The 23,967-nt window shown below is 41.5% G+C and overlaps 1 protein-coding gene across 4 annotated transcripts in view; it reads left to right on the top strand.

Moving 5' to 3' along the window:
* The first annotated feature begins 263 nt into the window (after nt 1–263).
* The window catches only part of wwc3 (WWC family member 3), a 50,145-nt gene continuing 26,441 nt past the window's right edge, over nt 264–23,967 (top strand). For 2 of the 4 annotated variants that reach the window (XM_030728256.1, XM_030728255.1), the window contains exon 1: nt 264–925. In XM_030728256.1, the coding sequence (XP_030584116.1) occupies nt 780–925 (146 nt within the window). In that variant the 5' untranslated portion in view covers nt 264–779. The remainder of the gene's footprint in view (nt 926–23,967) is intronic. The other 2 variants (XM_030728257.1, XM_030728258.1) reach the window with 1 other exon arrangement.

A 23,967-nucleotide genomic window follows, 5' to 3' on the forward strand; every position in this document is an offset into this window, starting at 1 on the left:
AAGAGTTTGTTAAACACTTCAACTGAACACAAAAAATATTGACAGCTGATTTGTGTAGAAAGTGTAGGAACGGTTGGAGTACCCATTAAAGCCACGAGTCGTCGCTGCTACACCACTGAAACGATCCTTCAATGAGCAGCGTGTTCGGGGGCGTTTCCCCTGGATTTAAATTAAAGTTTAGCTTCTTAAAACTGTCTAAATTACTGATAACTTTAAAATATCTTATTGAAATGTCACATAATTAAACAGAAGCTACTTTTTGAGCTGCTTTAATAAGTATGCCGTGTCAATCAACAGGTCTCTGTCTCAAATCTGAGCAGCAGCGTTATTTAGTTAAAACACTGCAGTTGGTTGAATTAACGCTGAGATGAAACGTAAATTTTTATAAAGAGTGTCTTCGCGGCGCTGTGAAGCTTTAATGAAAGTTTTGAGCTCTGAAGTTTCCCTATTGGACAGGGGGAGCTGGCTCCGTTGTACGTCCGACCGTTTATGCAAATCCGCTCCCGAATATGGACACGGAGGAATGAAATATGGCGGAGGAGGTGAACATGGAGGACCGAGGACCGAGAGAGCTCCTCCGCGCCGATTTTGGAGGGTTGTAGAAAGAAGAAAGTGGATATACTCCCGGTGGGACTTTTTCAGCCTCAGTGGAAAGTTTTTTATCTGCATCTTTTCTCCAGCGCGTCCGGGTCGATTCGTTGTAATGCAGTGAGGAGCGACTTTTTCAGGGGGATAAAAAGCAGGGCAGGGGGCTGCAGCCCTCTCACCGTCTCGACGCTATGCCGTGGGTCAGCGGCGGAAAGCGGAGAGAGAGCTCGGAGCTGCCGCTGCCCGCGGGCTGGGAGGAAGCCCGGGATTACGATGGCAGAGTGTTTTTCATCGACCACAACACCCGGCAAACTTCATGGATTGACCCCAGAGATAGGTACGCTGAAGGCCTGGGAGTAGTGGGATTACACACACTCGCACAAAGTAATCTTAATCCAATGAGACTTCTTTATAAACTGACATAACTTCAGTGGAGAGCAGGGGCGTTTCCAGGGGGGTTTAAATGGGGTGGCAGAGAGGGGACCGAGAACGAGAAAGGTGGCTTACAGGAAATCTAAAAAAAAAAAAATGTAGAAAAGCAGTGTAGAAATCACTGGTTTTGCAAGTCTATGAGCCATCCTGTACCCTCATACAGATGGTATTATGTGCAAAGTGGTGTTCCCATAAGCCTGAAAATTGCGTTATAAACTTTTTGCAAAAGTTTCACAATCAAAGTATATTTTCATTTAATGTTTTTTGCATAAATTTGTATGTTTCCCAAAGAAACGTACATTTTTAATTACAGGGAATTATATGATTTTTTTTCCCCCACATGAATCTACAGCATAATTTTTTTCTTTTTCTGTTCATTTTTTCATGCATTACATTTGGCCTCAGAGGTAGATGATGATCCCTGCAACCTAAGACTATTTTGATGCACTCGTAAGTTTTGTATGTATGCTGTCTAGTTGGACTTGTGGCAAAATGCACCTTTTTGCCTTCAGTGGTTCTAGGCTAAAGGTACAAGACGGTTATTAGCACTTTGGACACCAAAATATCTTGTGTAGTACCTCACAGAAACTAAGAGAGGAACAAGAGGCTCTTCCCCACCTGTCACTTAAGGAAAATTGAAGGTGCTACAGGGGTGATTGTGGGATTTATTTATTAATTTTTCTAGCAGGGTGGCACAAAACAAGAAGGGGATCCAGATGAAATCAGCAAATTCAATTAGGAGTAAATATAATGTAGATAGAAAATGAAAGTAGAAAACATTGTGCAACCCTGTGCTCTAATACAGAAAAGTGGCACTTTATGAGGGTCTGAAACTAGTTTTGTGATGAATAACTGTCTTCCAGAGAGGTGAAATATTATTTTCATTTGTTCTTGGTCCACATGCAGACCAGTGTGATCTGAAGTGGGCTCTAAACTTCTCCTTTCTTTAATAAATGTCCTAATTTTTACATTTAATGAAGCATAATTTATTAAAAAAAAAAAGAAAGCTGGACAGAATTGCCTTTTAAAAATATAAGTAAAAATAAAATATTCCCCCCCCCCCACATTCAGCAGGTCTACTGTCATCACATGTACATATATCTGATTCAATGCATCTAAAAATGTTCATACATTTTCAGTCGTGTTGTATAGCTGGTAGTTTCTATTGAAGAGCACTGAGTAATAAATAATTACTAGGAATTAATAATTTCACTGCAGTTTCCACATTTTGCAAAACCACTGAGAGGGTTGAACAGTTTTAGCACCAAAATATGCTTAAAGTACTTAAAGTGAAAGTACCAATCATCCAGAAACATAATTATTGGTTTAATAATGTTTATATCACTATAATGTTGTAGCTGGTGATGAGTTTAATTGCTTTAATACTGTTTGATAGTCTGATCTTTCATTTATTATTAGTTTTATATTTTAAAATCCCCAAAACAATACACACCTAAAGTTTAAAATAAAAAAAGGTGTATATATATATATATATATAAATATATATAAATATTTGCATCTAAAACATAGCAGAGTAGGATTATAAAGTAGAATAACATAGAAATAAAGTACAAGCATAAATGCTAAATGTACAAAGTTAGATTATAATGCTGGTCCAGTGACCTTGGGGGCTGGTGCCACCCAGTGCCCATCCTTGTGGACACGCCCCTGTTGGAGCGAGGGGGTGACACTACCACAGGAGTCTGGTTGTGTTTTTGGGACTGTGGCAGTCCTTTTATTGTGAGATTGTGGTGAATCATGTGGCCACAGTCGATTGATCGGCTGAGGTTTGGCAGCAGCTGTGGGCCTCACCAGCTCCTACAGAAGCCTCCTCACAAAGAGGATCGCACATGTTGGTTTACGCATGAAATCCGTCAGATTTTAGCCTAAAGTTAGATAGCAGCTCAGCCTTTTTGTTGTTGCAGAGGAGTTTGTGTCCAAATAAGCCCCATCAGTGTGGTCACCTGAGGTGTTTATTGTTCTCTTCTTCAGTGTGTGTGTATGTGTGTGTGTCAAACCTCAGTCATCCAGACTCATCAGTAAGCCCTGCAGATTTATGACTTCCAGTGACCTGAAACATTCCTGGCTCGCACACCTAATACAGAGCGCCATTGTTATCCAGCTCCCCTTTCCTTTCCACACAAAGGCACGTCCTCGATACCAGTCAGAGAGTCAAGACCCGCTCTCAAGTCTGTCACAGTCAGCCCTAAAATGATGACCATTTTAGCATGTGATTTTTCACTGCATGGCGATTTCAGCGTGGAGAGTAATAATAGGGCAAACAGTTTAAACTCCAACTCCCAGAAATCTTTGTGAAAGTATGTGAGGAATGCTCGCTGGGCCACTGGGAAAGCTGCAAGGATGTGCTTTTTTTGCGGGGACTGGGATTTCACCAGCCCAGAAGCAGGCTCAATCAGGCATTCAAAGCAGACTTTGTTGTGAGATTACTGGGAATTACAGCAAGTATTTTAGCTCTGATGTATCATGAGGGGAAAGGCTGAAATTCACAAAAACAAAGCTCAAAGTTTGGCGAGTCCTACCGGACATTTTACCCCAGCAGTGGGGTTCTAGTTGCTGCATGCAGTCTAGATAAGAGAAACCTGATTTCCTCGTGAGTTGATTAACCATTGTTGTGTGCAGCTGATAGCAGTTTCACAAGCTCTTATAATCGTCAGCATTTGAAGGAGGGGCTTCGTTAGCATGACTAAAGAATGTTTTCTGCGTCTGTTCTCTGCTCGGCGATTTATAGGTTTTCTCATTTGGAGGAATGTCTTCTGTCACCACCTGATACTGACTGTCCAATAAATCACGTCGCAGCACAGACATTCTGCTAACGTGCAGCAGATACAGAAAGGTGTCAGCTTTTCTGTCGGGCTTAAAAAAATGCAGATAAATGGGGCTGTTAGCAGGCCACTTGAACACAATGTGGATAACAGGAGGAGAGAGATGAATGCAGAGATGATAAGAGGTTCCTAATTTCTCCTGTTGAGTCCCGGTTTGACAGCTGCTCGGCTGAACTAAAATCAGAGGATGATCATTTCTGCATATTTTCTCCTGATTAAAGATGCTAAAGTCCTTCTTACTGAACTTTTTTGGAGTTACAGGATCTTTGAAGGACATAGGGGTGGAATTAAATTTGTCGCCTTTTTGTTACATAATTTCTTCCTGCTTTTTTTCTCCTAACTTCATAAATAATCACATGAAATTTTCAGAACTGAAAAACACAATACAGCCACCCCACCCCCCCCACCCCCCGCTCGAAGCATCCCAGTCTAAAGTCAACATTTTGATCAGCATGATTAATTTTTTTTTATAGCTATGTTTGAGAATCAAGCAACATGGCAAAGGTCCACCAATTTAATGCCTATCAACAGGATTCCTGCAGATTTAAAAGGCTCAAAACGTCTGAAATTAAAAGGAAGGAAATAAAGTTTTAAAATGTTTCCTGTTTGTCTAAAATCTGCTGTATGTTTTACATTTGCAGGTGGTGTATTTAAGACTGAAATGAGATTAGCTCCCTATAGTTGGTTAATAAGATGCATTAACTGAGACTGCTGTGCAGGGTCACTGGAGAGTTTACAGCTTGTCTGACCAACATCCAAAAAAATTCACTTTTTTTGTTTTTTGTGGTAAAGAAAAGCACGGTTTACTGGGATTATTACACAGTTCAATAGCTTTAATGGCTTGTTTATAAATGTCTGGATATAATACACCCTTTCATATAACCAGGTTCAAAACGGTGGTGAACAAAAACAGCATTTTGGCTCTAGATTGTTACACTGCATGGATTAAATGGGATTTTTATGTCACTACACCTGGAACAGGATAACAGAAGATGATGGATAGATGGGTATTTTCATTTAAAAATAAAAATTGCATTCTCTTTAATATGCATTGTTTGATAGTTATTGTGACAGTCATATTAATGTTAAAAATACATTTGATTAGTTTCAAACTTGTATTTTTATGGGTCATTATTTTAATTGTGAGAAGAGACAACCCGGTGATATTCACGAGTGAGCAGGCTTGAAGAGGTGAATTAAGATTGAAATAATCGTTGACTAATCAACGGATCGATAAACTAATTGACAGATAAATCGACTACCAAAATAATCTTTAGTTGCAGCCCTAAACGTCTTACTTTGACCCACATGTTTTTATAGGCCTTCATCGTGAGGTGTGGGGCATCAACTGAGGCTGCTAAATGAAACTAAGTATCAGCCAGACACTTAAAAGACAAAGTAATGTGATGAGATTATAAAATAATTATAAAAATAAATGTATTCAGGTGCAGACTGCGAGCTCGTGTGTTTAACCCTTAAACCAAAGATATTTGACTAACGAGGCCAGTATCTCACACTGACTGTGCTGTCTCTGTCAGTTGAGCTGTTTTTACCACTCGCTCCCTCAGGGCTTCTCCAACAGTCAATTTTTCTACTCCATTAGGTCTGTTAGCTGAGATGACTCAGTCTCATCTACCAGTCATAATGTTGGTGGTTCATTCCCCGGCTTCTCCTCTCAATATGCCTTTGGGCAAGACACTGAACCCCAAATGAGGGTCCTGATGCTTCTGTCAGAGTGAGGAGTGTGTGTGCATTAAGGATAAAAAAAAGTGCTAGAGTGCATAGAACAACATGCTGTATGTGTATGAATGAGTGGATGTGGCCTGTAGTGTAGAAGCACTTTGAGTGCTCAGTAAGAGTAGAAAAACCCTCCACATTTTGGGAATAATGTGATCTGTCTTAAAACGGAGGCCTCAGAGCTGCTCTTGAGCTCCTGATTGTGTACAGTACAGCAGCTTGTGTGTCTGGTGTGTTGCACATCAAGTTTGCTCGATGTGCCTCGAGTCTGCTGACCCGCAGAGAGGCGTGTCAGTGGTGGATTATCGCTGCTAATCATGAAAACACAAGTGCTATTGAAGCAGGGACATAATTGTCATTGATGATCGTGATGAGCTGTAACAGGGCGGCGTATCAGCCAGAGGTCAAGTTTGTTCATGTGGGTACGCTCGACGTCTGGAGATGGAGCCGTGTTGGATAGATGATGGCGTGTGATGACTTATTAGGTTGACTTGCCAATGCAGTGCACAAATACCTGAGAAAGTGGAGGTTTTTCTGTTGGGCTTGGTGTAATAATACAAAATTTAAGGGATTTTCTTGCACAGAGATTTTTTTAGGCAGAGCAAAGGAAAGTTTTGTTAGTTGAGCTTTCATTTACTCAAGCATTTTACACATTTCTGTCTGTGAACTGGCCAAAAACAACAAGATGCACAGATTAAGGTAACACAGACTCAATGCTTTTACTGTACAGCATTCAAAATGGGCCTTTGGCAGATGACTGCACACGTTTGGTAGGCATATAGTTAAAGCAGAGGGCTATGTTGTCTGACTACAGAAGTCTGTGCATTTTCTTATTATTTTTGGCCATCCAATAAACAAAAATGTATTTTAAGTGTGAGTAAGTCAAACCCCTTTTACAAAAAAAATCACCATTCAAGAGATTTTTCCTTGATGGAAGGCCAAAGGTGGATGGAAGGTGGTTTTTAACACGCAGGGAAAAACCCTGAAGAAGGAAATTGTTAAGGTGATGATGATGATGATGAGTATGAAGACGATGCAGCTGCGTGGGCTGAAGATTTTCAAGAGTTTGAAATGTATAGGCTGTACCTCCTTATCCTCTGCTCCTCCATTTTTCTCAATAATTGACTGATACACTACCTGTAGGTCAGTGAAAATACTGACAGAACAGTCATTATTTCATCTACTACACAAGCTCTGTCCTGCCTGACACCATACTGGTGTTCATTCAGTAATTTACCAGCAAAGACATCCAGCTGTTGGTGGGCAAGCCGCTGAGACCCCGCGGTACTGAGCGCCTTCATTTCTGATGATTTTTTTTTTTTTTTGGGTGACGGTGGATACCTCGAGCTGCTCTCGTCCAGCTCCTGCAGATAAGCCGTGCAGTTCTGAGGGGCTTTTTTGTTGCTGTGGAATGAGTGTTATGTTAGGCATGCCTACACTAATGCTCGGGGGCTCTGCTCGCTCGCGGCCCCAGACGAAGCAGCAGAACAGAGGCAGTTCCCATGTGTCTGCCTCCTCCTCTCATCCCGGCCCTGTAGGCCTCCTTTATTAGCTCTGTTATGCAACGGCCGTGGCCGGCCTGCCGCTCAGCAAAGGGAGGCCTTTATGCTTGGTCACAAAGCACACCAAATTCAATTATTCTGGAAAGGGTGAGCTGTGTTGCCAGTACCGAAGGGTTATTCACATGCGCTGAACCCCGCTGTTATTTTGCTTCCCCCAGTGTTTTCATTATGATGGCTCTTTTTTTTTTTTCTCTTTCGGTGGGGGGAGGTTACGAACCTGTCATTGCTTGATCTGGTGTCATTTTGCCCCATGTTCTTTTTCATGAGCAGACAATCTGTTTGTCTTCAGCTTTCACCTCACTCCTTGTTCTGGAAGCTCAAACGCTTTTCCTTCAGCTGCACGCCCCTTTGATGTTCAGCTTTCCCAGCTGACTGTCCTGTTTTTGTTTTTGTTTTCCTTTGGATGATTTATTGCAACAAAAACAACGCTCATCCTGCTTTACGTCGGTTCTCACTGTGCAGCAGCTCCAGCCAGCAGTCAGACCTGTAGGTTGCTGGTGTTTTGTGTGTATATTGTGAAGAATGCTACCTAAACAGGACATGCCAGGCCCAGTGGACCAGCCTCCAGCTCTGGGCCAGCATTGTTTTATTTTTGTTTTTTTTCTTCCTCTTACACATCTGCACAATTCTTATTGAAAAGGGAAGAAAAATGCAGTCACAGCCCCGACTCTGCTGTTTGGTATTTTGTGCTTTACAACTTCTTAAAAAAACAAGAACAAAACTGCAGTTTATTGTATTTCATGTGCTTCTGATTGATTTTAGTTATTTTATTTTAAAAGTGCTTTCTTCTGAAGATTTCAACATCATTAATATTAACAATTAAACATAAAAGACATAGGAAAACCCAGCAGAACAGGTAATCTATTTACAAGCAGCTCTAGTAAACTGTGTGCTTGTAAAGCCTGACATAACTAGCTATTTCCGGGTATAAATGCACCTTCAGTTCCCAAAAGCAAACAAACACCGAGGCCAATAAAATGATCAGTGTGGCTTTTCTCCCAGCTGTTACAATAAAATTTCACATCCAAGCATGCAAGAAAGAAGGTTTATGAAACTTCTGAAGATCATATTCTTGTACAGCACTGCTGTAACTTTGGGTGTAATCAAAGACCGAAAACTAAATCCAGCAAGGCTTGGAGGGTTAGTGAAGCTGAGGTAGTTGGCATATAATGATGTGCTGCCTGATGGCTACCTGCAGAGCCATCAGTAGGCAAATATAAACATGTTAGTGCAGGGAAGACGCGCAGGACGAGGGTCGAGTTGTTGCTGAGGTTCCTGATAGAGACGAATGACGTCATATGGCAGGAAGAAGGCATCAAAAATAGATAAAACAGCCGAGAGAACGTCCAACATGAGGTTGGTGATTATCATGCTGGTGCGTGGTTTGGATTACTCGCTATGAAAAAAGTCCTGATCCTAAGCTTAATGACCACAGAAATTTTAGTCTGATTCTTTTCTAAAGTGTTAATATAGTCGGTGTTCGTAGCTGTGATGCCCGCCTGTTTTTAAAGAGCAGTGAAAAGCCGGAGAGGCCGAGGATGACAGCTGAACTGTTTTGGGAGGGAAAGCAGGGACAAAGCGCTGCAGCAGGTTAAAAAGGCGAGAGCCTCGTGCAGTCGCCGCAGAAACAGGGTCATGACATCATCGCTTCACAAGCAAACCGTCTATTCAAAACCTCAATAACAAATCAAACACGTGTTTTACAAGAATCAGTTATTCTGATTTTCAGAACTATGATCCCAATTTTTTTTTTTGCAAAGATCAGAAAGGGTCCTTTTTGGTTTGTTTTCCAGTATACATTCATTTAGATTATTATGTAAACGCTGATGAACAAGAGAGAAACAGATTATAAAATTCTCCCCTTTTTGAAGCAGACTCTTAAACCTTAAATTTAAAACTAAGTTTTAAAGCAGACTCTTTATTGTCTATAAACATGGTTTATCATGCTGTGTAATGTAGCCTGCGTTCATTAACAACTATTATATTTTCTCTTTATGAAGATTTATTTAAAGCAGAGGTTCCCATTTCAGGACCTGAAAAAGCGTCAGAAGACTCCACTGGTCATCCGGTTTGAGAACCACTGAATTACAGTAATAAACATATTTTACAGCCCTTGTTCATTTGTTTGTACAGCAGGACTTAGTTAGCATTGGCTCGTGGACGTGGGGGCTTTAAAAAAGCAGTTTGACACCTTGGGATGTGTAATTACTGGATTGTTTGCAGATAGTGAGATGAGAAGATTGATGCTGCCTTTGTGCCTGTGCAGTTATTATGAATCTGCAGGCTGCAGCTTAGCGTAGCACGACGACAGGAAACAGGGAAAAGTGCCTGGCTCAGTCCAAAGGTAGCATAATCCCTCCACCAACACCTCTAAAGCTCACTGATTAGCATGTTAAATCTTGTTTGTTTATGTTGAAAGGTCACGTTTGGACATTGTGGTTTTAAAGGGGGTTGTGTGAGTTACATCCAGCATTTTAGAAATTCTACAGTAAGACATAAAATCTTCTGGCTCCCAGTTCTGGCAATTTCTGATGCCCAACCATTGGAAATGCACAGCTATGTCATCCCAAATCGACTGTCTGTTGTTACAGTGTCACAGCCTAATGTTAAATAACATGACAGTTATCACTGGCAGTGGGTGATGATAACGTGTCACATGAACTTTGTGCTTTATAAGAATTTAAAGGTAGCATAATAAAGACCTTAAAGAGGAGCCATTACGCTAATTTCCAACTTCTTATTTTTATTATCTAGTAGAGCACATTTTATTCACAGTAAATGAGTAAAATAATCTTTTTTTACATTTTATTTTAAAGCTCATACTTGGCATTGACTTCAGCTGTCCAGTTCATGATCTGCTTGAAGCAAGCTTCTATAGCGCCTCTCATTTTTAGCCAGCTTTCTTCTGATTGGCTGCCCCTTGCAAACAGAAGGTTTGAACAGCAGGTGGGTGGGTTTTTTTTCTGCTCACAGCCAGTTCTATATGCCTGAGATAACCATATTATGGATATCATACAGGTCAAAGAGTAGAAAAAAACTGTCTGAAGCCTGTCTGTTTGGTTCTTATTTTCTTGTCACATTGACAAACAAACAGATCTGCATTAAAGGAAAATGTGAAAATAAGGTGCTTATAGCCAATCTCACAGATCTGGACACAACCTGCTCCAGACCAGATTATGTATTCAGCATTAATTACCGTCTTCATGTTCCTGTTTAAATGGGCCCCACAAATGCTCCACCTTGCTTCCTTCTCATATTGTTTATTAGAGAAATGACAAACGGTCCTCAAGCAAAAAAAAAAAAGAAAAAAGGCCACAAGTGTTGTTACCTCAAAAATTCCTTTCTGTGTTAAAAAAGAAATGTGAAAACAACTTTGGGAGGAATGTCATTTATGTCCAGACCGTCAGTGAGGCCTGGTGCAGCGTTTCAGAGTGAGGCCTGAAGCAGCTGGCAGACAGACGGACGCACAGACACCCGCTTCTCCCATTATGTGTTGAATCTTATAGAAATAGGTCTCTATAAGTAGCCTGAGATTCCCGTCTTTGTACACATTTAGACAGCGCCTGAACACATGGACTGGGCTCACGCTCTGGAGCTGATAGCTGTGACAAAAGTTAGTCTGCGGTGAACAAGGAGGGCTATCATTCTTATGACAGGGGGTTTTAGCCCCTTAAATAAAAATTAATAATTACTGAAAAACTATTACTTAAATACAAATGCAAAAGTAGCTCTTTAGAATTACAGCTCTGAATACCACAGTATAAATTCAATCATCTTCTGTTTTTAAGGCCTCATCTGTATATTCCCTGGCAGTTCCTGGGTGAAACTGGTCTCAGATACCAACAATATCCTACTTGTGATTGCTTTAGTTGTTAGCAGGTTGCCACTGTCACCTGCATTTTACATGGAAGATGCCGATTTTTGTCTGTAAACAAATCGCCATCTGTCACCGAGTGGTAGTGAAAATTGGAAAAAGTGCAACGCAAACTGGAAACGGAGACCATTTGTAAAAGTCACGCTCTGCCACTGAAAATCCTTCCAAAAGGTGCAACTTTTAGTTTGGTAAATGGACCAGTTCTTATATAGTGCTTTTCTACTCTGTCTCAGCACTCAAAGTGCTTATACAACATGTTTACATTTACCCCATTCATATAAGCACTTCCACGATTAACTAAGCTTAGTGCTTTTATTATCTAACTTTCACACACATTCACACTCCAACGCTTGCTTCGGAGAGCAACTTTGGGTTCAGTATCTTGCCCAAGGATACTTTGGCATGCAACCTGGAGCAGCCAGGAATCGAACTGCCGACCTTCCAATCAGAAGGTGACCTGCTCTACCTCCTGAGCTACAGCCAATGAAGGCCATTGGTCTCTGTTTCTTATTTGTGTTGCAGTCTCTAGGCCTGTGTGACTGAGGTCTAACATGGCAGAGTAAAGACACCAGACGATCCCTCTACCAGTTAAATGCTCTGCTGATGTTGACCATAGTTTTCTGCCACAATCTCATTTGGCCAGAATGGCTTTATTAGAGAAAACTGGCTAATGTTAGCTTACTTTTGCTTAGCTGCTAATACAGATGACTTGACATCCAGTGCTGTAGCTAGCTGGTTAATTATAGCGTGCATCCTTGCAAAATAAAGCCACGTTAGTTTATGTTTTTCTTTTCCTTATGTGGAGTTTGTGTTGTGCTTGGAGCTCTTTGGTTGATGTTGGTGATTAGTGGACTCCATTTCTTGGCTAAGGTTGACTAGCTTGGTGCAGAAGAGAGGCATTGAGGAAAAGGCACTTGGGATTCACATCTGACTTGCATCCTTCACATAGAAATCAGTCCAGAGGCTGTTAGAGGCAACCAAGAGAGTTGGGGAAGGCCTGATTTTTAAATGGGCTTATTGGCAATAAAAAACATTTAATACACAAACAAAAAGCTGCATAATACACCTTTAAATTAGGCCACAAACTAAAGTGATTTTACATGTTTCCTTCTGTGTCAGAATGCGTTGAATAGCCTTCAGTCTTTAAATGCGTGAGGTTGGAAATTGCACACCAACACTGACTGCACTGAGTGGTAAAACAGGTTCATTTGTAGACAGCGGTTCATCAGTCCATTGAAGTCAGCTGTAGTGTCAAAGACTGCATTTTATGAAGCTGAAAGCTTGGGTTGAACTTTTAAGTTTTCTCAAGACGGCAAACACAAAGAAAACGTAGTTCTGTTGAACCAGACTCGTAGTGCACCCCTCTGATCACATAAGCGGTGCTTGTTGTGCAGAGCTCAAACCTCAGTTTGCATCTGTAGACTCTGGCTGTCAGTCTGTGGGATCATAAGTCTCTCAGTGGCTGATTACGAGTGTTGTGATTCTGAGTTGATTCTTCTGCTGTGGTTGACTGGCTGTTTTATCACACTAGCTCATTTATAATGAACCAAACAAAGAGCAGTGTCAAAAATGCAGCATGCACACTGTTTTGGGCCATCTGCATTAAAGCAGAGTAATCAGCCGCATGTTTTATAATTTATTATGAACTGAATGAACCGAATGAAAGACGGCAGCGGCTGGAGTGCCTTTGAATTGTTGTTAGCTGCTTGAAAACATGTGGCTGTCAAGCCTTAGTGAGCTCATTGTGGTCAAGCTGAAGGATAGAAACCCAAATCCAGGGTATTAAATCCAGCTTCTTGGGTCCCGTAAAGAAATATATGGAGGCAGTATTATTTTTAGTGGAATGTGCAGACTACTTTCTGGCAAATTTTAATTGTTGCAGCACAGAAACAAAACAAAGGCTAAGGAGCTGGTGGGGATGACCCAGCCAGACGAGGTCCAGCGGCCCAGACTCCAGTTTCACATGCCTTTCCCATGCAGCGGTCCGTCGCCACTGCAGATAGAAATATCCTCCGGGACGACCCAGGATGGCACAGATTATTCTAGAATTAGCAAATGTCTTTAACAACTAAATATATTTTGCTGGGAATTTGCGGTGCACGAGCAGGCCCGGCAGCATTTCATTCCTCCACAGCTGAACATGCTTGTCATTCTCGCAGCCTCTATTTTTTTCCTGTTTCAGATATAACTCATTTTTTGTTTCCGCTTAGATTGAAAGAGGATCCTGGAGAATGTGTAATGTTTTAGAACAAACCAGTTACTGCTGGCAGTGCTTGAACAAACATGCGAGTGTTTTCTTTATATATGCTTATACCCATTTAATCCTCTTCTTAATATTTCTGTGTTAGTCCTGTTAATTCTTTATTTTCTTTTTCAATTCTGAAAGATGTATGGCAAGGACGAGGACTACACCAGTGATTATTTTCTGTAGCAGTTTTCTCACATACATTTTTGCCCTAAACTTTTCTAGACATCAACCGAGAGAGGTCTAAATGTCCAGTACAGTCAGACCAGATCTCGGAGGGTCTTTGAGTTTTGTGTTTGGGCTTCTGCGTGCCCGGTTTAGACAGCTCCCTCGTCTAAACCATTTTGGGTATATCCAGTAGTGCAAACAGATCTGAAGTGCGCAATTTCTTGCTGTTTGCTACGTGTGAGAAAGTGAAAGTATGAACATTATCTCAGCAGGATTCTTCTGAAATTGTTCGAAGTTCATGGTTGAAAATGGCTCTATTGGTTAGTCTACAGACTGCATTATTAGAGTTTCCAGAACCCGAGGGGACAAATTCAGAGGTCTTGATTTGTTTTGTATAAAGGTAATCATTGGAAATGTAGATAACATCTTGACTGAGAGGCCGGGACCAAAGAAAGATGCTTAACAAATTGTTAAAATAACAAATTCTGTCAGCTTTAGTTAAAACCTCCACAAAATAAAGAGCCTGGCGGCTGCTAAGTTTCAGAGACAGCCAGAACTCGGTCTGCGGGAGTCTGCAGTCCTGCTGGAGAGGATGAGAGGATATAATCGGTCTCGGCTTTAAGATGAGAGTTGATGTCAACAAACTGCTCAGAATGGCTTTCCTAAAATGCTAATGTTATGCAAGTTTCTATGTTCAACATAATTAAGCTTTTAGGCATGTTTACAAACTGTGTTCCTGTGCTTGTGAGCTTTATAAGTGGTTATTAATGTTTGTCTAATTTGTCATTTGGTCATTGTTTTAACATTTATGCAGTTTTTAAAAAAATGACTTTTCTTTGGTTTTCTTTTGATGTTACTAGACACCAACCAGCCAGCCCGTGTGGCTAAATCTGAAACATTTACATGATCCACCCAACTGCTCAAGTTAGTTAATGTGCATTTCCTGTGTATTTACAGCTGAAATTTTTTCAGCAACCACCAGTTTTTAACCTTATGTTAAAGCTTGAGGAAAAGTGGGGGGGATCGCTGAAGTTAATATTTATTCTTGGGAGACTTTGAGATATTTCAGTCTGGAACAAATTTGGTGGACAGCCCAACCCACAGACAGATTTTGCCATCCAGAGAGTGGCTAAAAACTGCCTAAAGTCCCTGAGAGCACCTGCTGTGCAGTCTGTGTAATCCTGCAACAGCTCTATAATAATCCTATAGGAATATAGTTATTATAGAAATAAGTGTTTGGCCCTAAAAACAGCCAAACGGTATCTGGGCGCTGCTGGGTGAAGCTTCCTGTTGGCTGTCTCCTCAGCTGTTTTCACACATGCTCTGCATCCCTGAATGCAGATGTCCCATACAGTCAGAGTGGACGTTGACATCTTTAACCATATCAGTGCCCCGGTACACAGTCTGAGTGTAGTTTGATTGCTCCTGTTTCAGAGTTGTGGAGGTCCCGTGTCCTGCCCCCTGCACCGTCATCTAACTCGGTGATTTTCACACTGTGTGTCCATGAAGCTCCAAAGAGAAAACCCACTTTGAAGGCAAATCTATATTCATATTTGTTCAAAACAGATTCTTGTTCTTCTGACGTGACATAGTTTCCTCCTCTGTCTGTATTAGAAGACAGAAGCACTTATTTTGTAGCTCGTCTGTGACCCTAACAGGACAGAAGTGTGAGGTTTCTACTGCTTTGTTTCAGTCTCTTTTTCATAATTTTACTAAAACAGTTCAGTAAATTAATTTTCTTGGTTGTATTTTGGGTGCATTTCTTTGTAAGGTTGTCACATTACTAGAATTTCAAGCTCAATACCGATACCAAGAAAATACTCAATACCATTATTGATACCACAGGGGGGAAAAAATGACAAAAAAATTAAGAGGCATGATTTATTTAAAAAAAAATAGAACAATTCAAATATCAGTGAAAACATACTTTTTTTTTTTTTTTTAGTTGTATCATGTAGTGCGAAAAATACAGCAACAACTCTAAGATTTATTTGACATATTTAAGATTCTCAAGTTGTGCAGAACACAAAAAAGAACAATATTTTTAGTTTGTCTGAGGCACTGCTGCGCTTCTGTTTCCATTGCTGATTAAATAGAGTTGCCACTGTTTCTGTTTGCTGGGAGACTTTTCTCAGCTTCAGTCTGGGACCAGCAGATTGACATTTATGATAAATGTTTCACTGCTTCAGTGTTGTTGAAACAGGAGCTTTACTGACCCCTTGAAATTCCTCATAAAGTGTTGTTCAGTGTTGCGAACATTAACTACTTCAGCTGCTGGTGAGGGGAGGGGCTGTGTGCCTGCCAGTGTGCGGCGGTGCTGTGTGAGGTTGTGTTAGCTGGAGGAGGCAAAGACGGCACTGTTTGTATTGATGCTGTTGCAAATGAGCGTCTAATCCTGTAGTGATGGGAATTTTTCAAAGGACGAGACGTGTTGTGATCACCCATTGGGGGGGGGGTATCTGCTCAAGACCTGTTCAGCCTACACTTGCCAAACTTCATGAGTAGATCTCTTCTGACCAAAGCAAGGCTGAGATTGCCACTGGGGTCAAGATCAAGGTCACTGTTACTTAAAGTAGAAAAACTGCGTCCACTCAATAACCAGGTGACAACAAACAGGGTTAGGACAGTGCGACAGGCATATTTTGCCTCGCAAAAAATGAGTATAAATTAGTGTAAGATTATTGATTTGTTTGTTTTTGACAATCCTAATTGGCACATATCCAAGCAAAGGCATTGATATTGTATTGTAGCTGGAAAAAAGTTGGAATATGCATCCATACTTTACAATAAGCCCCACCAGCATAACTGGCATCCATTGCTGCATGCTGCACTTTAAACACAATTGAGCAAACCATGTGACAGCCTCTGTTTGTGATCCAGCATTTTTTTTTTTTTTTTTTTTTTTTTAAGCAGGCCAAGTTTCAATCTGAACGGATGTTTGTTTTCCAGGTGCGTCCTTAGCTTGCTCGGTGTCAACATTAGTGAGTTTGTCCTGACAGGTGACACGCTCCGGCTCATCGCTGCGTCCTCCTCGCTGTCAGTCAGAGCCTTTCGTGTGTCGCGCTGCAGTAATTCCTGAATAAAAAGTGAATAAAATTCATTGCGGTTTAGATGTTTCCTCTGTAGGGGAAATAAGTGCATACAGGGTACAAGCTACTCAAACTTGTTGTGCAGTTGTATAATACAATAATAATGTACAGTTGTCACAAAATCACACTGCACTCCTTGACTTGCCCCAAAGTGCAGCAGCTTGCCTTAAAGCTGTCAACAGATATTGTAAATTTGATTATGTAATTGAATATTTTTAAAAAATGAGGTTCAATTGTGAAAATGAATAATCATTTCTGAAAAATGCATAACTAAATGTGTCTATTTTGTGTCTTATTTTGAACACAAACATGTTTTTAGTGTGCCTCAGTGTACCACGTGGGAACCGCGGAGCCTTTACAAAAGTGAGAATGCGTCGCTCCTGCCTCGAATCCCGCACATTTTATTCAGGCACAGCTGTTTGACTCTCACAGCTGTGCCGACTGAGGGCGAGGGTCAGAAAACATCATAAAGATTTCCTCTGGTTTAAAGGGGCCCAGAAATGCTGACTTATTAGACACAGCTAGCTTTGGTTATCCAGTTTTCTGGCTGAATCCTCTAAACGCACGCTGTCACGTTGCCTCTGTGCTGCTGTGTGTCCCTCCTCTGTGTGAGTTTGTTGTGCAGTGGTTAGACTCTCACCCAAGACCAAGACATGACTTGAAAAAACAGAGGCTGCTGTCACAAGACTGTGTAACAAACCAAACATTCAGATATTCAGATTCAGATCTGTGAGAGGGCATGTTTTTCCCCTCTGTCTGTGTGTTTTTTTTGTTTTTTTTAGGTCTCCCCAGGGAGGTCAGAGGGCAGTTCAGGACTAACCTCCCTCTGACGTCACTTAGCTTCCCATCCAAAGCCTCTTGTGGTTGTTCTTTCTGTTTTTATAACTTTCGGAGCACCCAAAATAAAGCAGAACTACTGTACATTGCTACTCTTCGTATAACCTCGCGTTGCTTTATTGCTTTTGAGCTTTCTTCTCATGGGTTCTCCTTGAGTTTCTTTATGTACATGAAACCTGACAACAGCTGTGTTACAGTCCTGTATGAGTGATTTTTAAGTATTTACAAGTGCAGTTAGTGTCTGCTTGCCTTTAACAAACACTTAAAGCAGGAGCAGGTAGGGAGTGTGCTCTTGTTTGCCTTGTCCTGGTGTTTGGCAGCTGGACAATGCACATAGTTCATGTGAGACTACTTTTAACCCACTGTCACCATGCTTCAGCCTGCCTGTAGTTATTTTTGAAGCTGCTGCAGGTCTGTGCAGTTCTTTTTAGTTGCGCCAGTGTTTCTAGCAGGCAGAGGTCACTGATAAGGAAAATATGAGGCGAAACGATTAGTCAGTCATTCAGTTTAGTGGTTCTCAGTTTGACCTCTTCAGGGGTGAAAATTATACAAACCAAACCTTCAGAGGATCAGCTGGTTGTGTGATTAAAAGGTAAAAAAGTGAATTAAAAGTGTGTAATATAATAAGGCCGAATATGAATATAAATGGATGTGGGCTTGCAACGTAAAATCACATGCTGCAGTCAAGATTACAAAAGTACTATAGTTAATTAAAAAGAAAATCCCCAAAACTCTGCACAGTCCTCTACTCGCCTGTGATGCTGCTCTGCTACATGTGATGCTGACGGTGTTAGGGATGCACTGAGCTGATCTTGGGATCAAATATCGGTCCGATTCCCAACTCAAGCCCAGACTTGGTCTCAACAGGACAGTGTGTTGTTTACTTCTGTTATTCGGTGTTTACTTTTGTCACTTTCTGTTTTTGCCAGAATCAAAGATTCAAGAGTGTTTTATTGTCATGTGCACAGTGAACAGTCAGTTACACTGATGGTAACGGGTACGACAGTGTAAGTGTAAGCAGTCTCGTGTAAAGTGTCTGAGGTGTAAAGTGTCTGAGGTGTAAAGTGTCATATGCATATAGCGCACTTTGTGTGTGTCAGTCCTCGTGCCAGAGGTGGCAGTTCACAAGTCGAACAGCCTGTGCAAAAAAAGCCGTTCCTCATTCTGGTGGTTCTTGATTTCACACTGCGATACCGTCGCCCTGATGGCAGCAGAGTAAAGAGTCTGTGCTGTGGTTGTGTTGGATCTTTTATAACAGGGGTGCCGAACTCAATCACAGGATGGGCCAAAATTCAAAACATAGTCTAAGTCGCAGGTAACAGGATTAACCTTTATTGAACAGTCTAAAACTGAAAATATTTTAATCAGCAATATGAATCTGAATGGCCAGAAAATAACATTTTTCTCAACACATTAAATAAAATATAAAATTATATTTTTCTTCAAAAATAACATCACGGGAAAATAAGAATATTTCAAGCTGATTTCAAGCTTTTTTTTTCAGGTAAAAACTATGATGTGAATTTCTGCGCATCAAACTTGGGAAAACGTGTAAACTGCGCAGTGTGTCCAGTTTCTCAGGAAAAAGCTGCAAACACAGCGGGGGAGACCTGGTCTGACTTTTTTTGGCAACATGGAAAATGGCATAAATTCCCTCTTTGCATCTGCGCTCTTCGCAGGTGCAACTTTACTTGAAAAGCTTTCATGTAATCACTTTATCCCAGTCCTGAAGCTGCAGGTTTAACGCATTAAGATGTCTTAATGTGTGTGTCGCAGAGAAAGGCCAACTTACGGTCACCTTTTATCGTGGAGCCCTGCCGAGTCTTTTCCTTTGCTTTCTATGAACTGCCAGATTTCCTCAGGCAGCTCATCACACCTCTGTGATGAGGCACATCACCAAATTTCCACCAGAAAAGACCGAATCTCCTGGTGATTTTAAACCTGTGCCTCTTAAAAAGTTCACTGTCTGTGTTACGGTGCATATGACGCGTTCTGTCTTCAGGACTTTGCTGCGCAGCGTTTCCTGGTGTGTGACGCAGTGATGCACTGTCAGCTCACCTGTGCAGGTCTCCCTCTGCATCTTCTCCTGCATCTGTCCCACCAATCCGCTCTTTTACCCAAACATCGCAGGTGGAGAAGATAAACAGGGTTTACCTCTGATGTCAGCGATCAGGCGCTTTGCCTCTCACCTGTTTGGAAAATCCCTTTTGGGATTGGCCATTTTTGGGGGTCAGCATAGATGTCACTGTAAAAAGTGTTGACCAATGTTTTTGTCTGCTGATCACTGATCAGTGTGTCATTGGAAATGCGGGAAACGGGTTAGCGGACAGGTCTTGTCTGCGCGGCAACTGTTGCAGTGTATTGTGGGATTTGTAGTATAAGTGGTGGGAGCACTATTTACTTGCGGCCATTAACAATAGCGATATGCAGTTATCTCGCGGGCCATATATAATTATATCGCAGGCCGGATGTGGCCCACGGGCCTTGAGTTTGACACGTTTTATAATGTTCGGTGCTCTTCTGATGACCCTGGCATGGTAAATGTCCTCCTGTGATGGCAAGGCAGCTCCTGGGTTGGATCTTCACCCACCTCTGAAGAGCCTTTCTGTCCTGTGTAGAGCAGTTCCCAAACCAGACTGTGAGGCCATTTCTGAGAATGCTCTCCTGTAAAAGCTGCTAAGAATTTCAGCTGGCATGCCAAACTTCTTCAGCCTTCTCAGCAAGTACAAACGCTGCTGTGATTTCTTTACCAGGTGAGTGGTGGTGTGTGACCAGGAGAGATCATCATTGATGTGAGTGCCCAGGAATTTGAAGGTGTTCACCCTCTCCACCACTTCTCCCCCTATATGGAGTGGTGTGTGGTGCATCCTCCTCCTCCTCCTTGGATCAACAACCATTTCTTTAGTCTTGCTGGTATTTAAGGAAAGATTGTTGTCCTGGCCCCATGCCACCAGGTCTGCCATCTCTCTCCTATATGCTGTCTCATTACCTCCAGTGATTAGTCTAATTACTGTAGAATCATGAGCAAACTTGATGATACTGGTGTTGTTCTGGGAGACAACATGAGTAAAGAGAAAGCTGGACGTAGCTATCGTGATGTCACCCGTTGAAAGCTTACAGTGAAGTCCTGTTATGAGGCCTCAGACTCAGTGGTTTGACTTCTGCCATCGATGTTTTGAAACCAGCTGTGATGAGCAAGGGGTGGAGCTGACTGTGAAACTGCAAGCTCACTGGCTAACGAGCAAGTGTATCCTCGATAAACCTGCTTTCTGACACTGAATTATCAAAATCTACAAAATGGACTTGATGCTTTATTCAGTATGACCTGAAACGAATGACCGAGCCCTTAAACCCATCAGCAAAATGTTCAGAGGTCAGGGCCAAGTGCCACTGTCCCATTGACTTCGACAGGACCTGCAGTTTTTTTTTCAATCTTAGGTATCGCCCCCTGGTGACCATTAAAAGGAATGCAAATTTAAGGCACTTCTCTGTTAGCTTCACTGTTCTGAGCTAGAAGCTACATCCAATTTTTTTTATACTGTCTAATGTGGTCAGCAGTACCACAAAAAGTTACTTTCAGGTGGAGGAAGCCCACAGGAAAGGGTAAGGTTAAGGTATTTCACACCTGCTACTTGTAGTAGTTTGTGACTTATCTGCAAACTGTGGTCACGTGACAGCTTAAAAGCTCAGATGATGAAACCTTTCCTGTCGGCCTCTTTCTCTTCTCACTCTTGTTTGGTGTAACACTTGTTGGAAACATTTTATTGTACTTGAAGTAATATGATGGATCGTCCTCAAATCAAATAATATTTCACATCTCTTGCTGGCTTAACTCCACGCCTAACATTTGTCTGTGAGGACATGCGCTTAGACTAAGCCTGAGTACATGACAGCAGTTTTGCAGTAAAGACTCTCACACTGAGCTGAAGTGTGACTAGTGCAGATAAATCAGGTGAAAAAGGTATTTTAAATTATTTTGGTTCCTTTTGTCGTTGATTCATTTACTAATAAATACCAATTCAGTAAGTTTATATTGATGGATGTATTTATTTGTTTCATTATTGGTATCGGATTTGTGCTCACTATTGGCAGATAGTGTGCATTACACCAAGTATCATATTGGAGCAGGAAAGAGTGGTTTAAAGACTTCCTCAGACAGTATTGTGAACATGGAAGGAGTTGAAGTTGTTCTGCTGGAGAAACAATGTAATGACTCTGTTTATAAATTACCCCAAGCATCACATATATTCTTTTATAGATCTATCTGCGATTGGCCATTATCGGCCCATCATGTCAGTCAGTGGTCGGTGCTAGTAAATCACCAAGTGTAATTTTTACTTGTATTGTCTTAAATGTCTGTTTAAGTCATAATGTTGATAAAGCCAATTCACATGACGGTGAGTAACTGTCATATGATTTTTGCATACATCTGCATGTACAGTGATCTGTCAGAGAGAAGCGGCAGCATAAGACCTACTTTTTCCATGCTCACTTTCTTCAGCTTTGCTAATAAACACAGCAGAGAGAGAGAGAGAGCGCGGTGTTCGTGTGCCAGGACAGCAAGTTTTATTTATTTTTTTGTCTTTTCTGAAGTTAAAAAAAAAATCAGCTAAATGGATTTGAAAAGTGGCTAAATCCAGTGTCAAATCTGCTAATTTAGCAACAATAAGGTGAACTGAAGCGTGATAATCAGTGCTCTTAGTGAGCGGGATCTCAAACTGCAAACCAAATAACCCAATGGCTGCCTTAACTAATAATTTATGAAAACATGTTTGAATGTATAATACTGACTTAGAACACATGTAGAGCTGCACTTCAGCCATAAATTTATGAAAAATATGTGAAAAGCACAGGGTGGTTATCAAATTTGAGGCATTGATGGGTTTTTTTACAAGCTGCTGTGATCCATCATCAGTGAGGATTCAGTAACCCTTGAACACATTTGCGTCACTTTAGTAAGAGCGGAGGAGTGATTCTGTGTTGGCTGGTGGCGTTTGGCCTGAATGCCGATTCTTTGACTGAAAGGAGGAAGTGAGATCGGGTGAAGTGAGTTTGTTCTGAGGAATGCTGTGCACAATGTCTCAGCCACTCTCTCAGGACCGTCCCCTCATTGTGTGCGTACCTCGCCAGGATCAGGATAATGTGGCGTCTGAATTGTGGTGGTTGCTGGTGGAAATTAGTTACTGTATGGAGTGCTGTCATCAGACCTGCTGATGTGAGTTTAGGGGAGATCATCAGGCTGATGTTATTCGGCTGTTTACATCTTTTTAAACCGTTTGGTTCAGCTTTCTTCAGTTTCAGCTTTCAGTTTGCTCATTTCAGTTTCCTTTTTATTGCTTAAAAATGTTTTTGGTTCTGTTAGTTTCAGCCTTCATCCATTCCTTTTTCTTATCTGGGTTCTAAGCAGACAAGCCCAGACCTTCCTCTACCCAGCCATCTCCTTCAGCGCTTTTAGGGGACACCGAAGTGTTCCCAATCCAGCTGAGAAACATTGTCTATCCGGTGTGACCTGAGTCTTCCCCAGACTCTCCTCAACGTTAGAAATGCCCAAAACATCTCACCTAGGAGGCATCCTGATTAGACCATCTTGACTGGCTCCTTCGATGTGGAGGAGCAGCAGCTGTACTCTGAGCCCTTCCTTTATAAACAAGATCTTCTTTCTATCTCTGGAAACTAATTTATGCTCGCCATTGTCGCCCTCGTGAACGGCGGCGCGCAGCAAAAGTGATGTCATATCCGCTGGTGTGCGCTGTGCTTTGGTGTCGTTTTGACTCTTGATTTTGAAACACAGGTGTATGAGTGGATCAGTCTTTGCCATCTTATATTTTTTATTTTCTTTCTTTATGTAACAGGGATGATGCATGCAAATGTTGCTATATGTAAGTAAAATGTGGCCTATGCAATGTACACAGGATTTTTAGCCACAGCTGCGTTGCAGACCTCGTTCCTGGTTAGACTTTTGAGACGCAACATGCCAAACAGAAAAACAAAAAGGACTCTGGTTTTAGCAATTTTAGTTTTATTTTTTAATCCCTTTTTTCCTTCTGTGATCATTTTGCTAGTAGACAGTCCCCTCACTCTTATTTTGAGAATTCAGTTGCTCATAACTGCCTAACCCTGGCATTTTTCCTTCCTGAGTTTTAAACTACCACCAGGCTCTCCGGTCAGGTCATAGCGGACTCCCAACAGATTCCAACTGCAGCACCTTGGACTGCAGTTTTAGTGCTTATTCTGCTCTAGAGATCCACTGGGAGCAGGACACGGACTAAAACTGCAGTCTGAGACCGCGGAGGTGATGCTTAAACCAGAGGATGAGATGATGCATTAAAGAGTCAGCTGATTATTTGGCTCAGGTATTTACTTCTCACAAATAAAGTCGTTGCAGGCGATATTCACTAAAGAAAATAATGTGCACATACCCACCCCTGCCTCAAATAGAATGTAAATTCATGAGAAACACTGATTAGGTATTACTGTACATGTGAAGGCCACTGACTCACAGGCATTACATCTGTCTGTAAATAAGATAAGATAAGATAAGATAGTGTTTATTTGTCACATGCACAGTTATACACAGTACAATGCACAGTGA

This window comes from Archocentrus centrarchus, chromosome 4, assembly GCF_007364275.1.
Source record: "Archocentrus centrarchus isolate MPI-CPG fArcCen1 chromosome 4, fArcCen1, whole genome shotgun sequence".
NCBI classification, from domain to species: domain Eukaryota; kingdom Metazoa; phylum Chordata; class Actinopteri; order Cichliformes; family Cichlidae; genus Archocentrus; species Archocentrus centrarchus.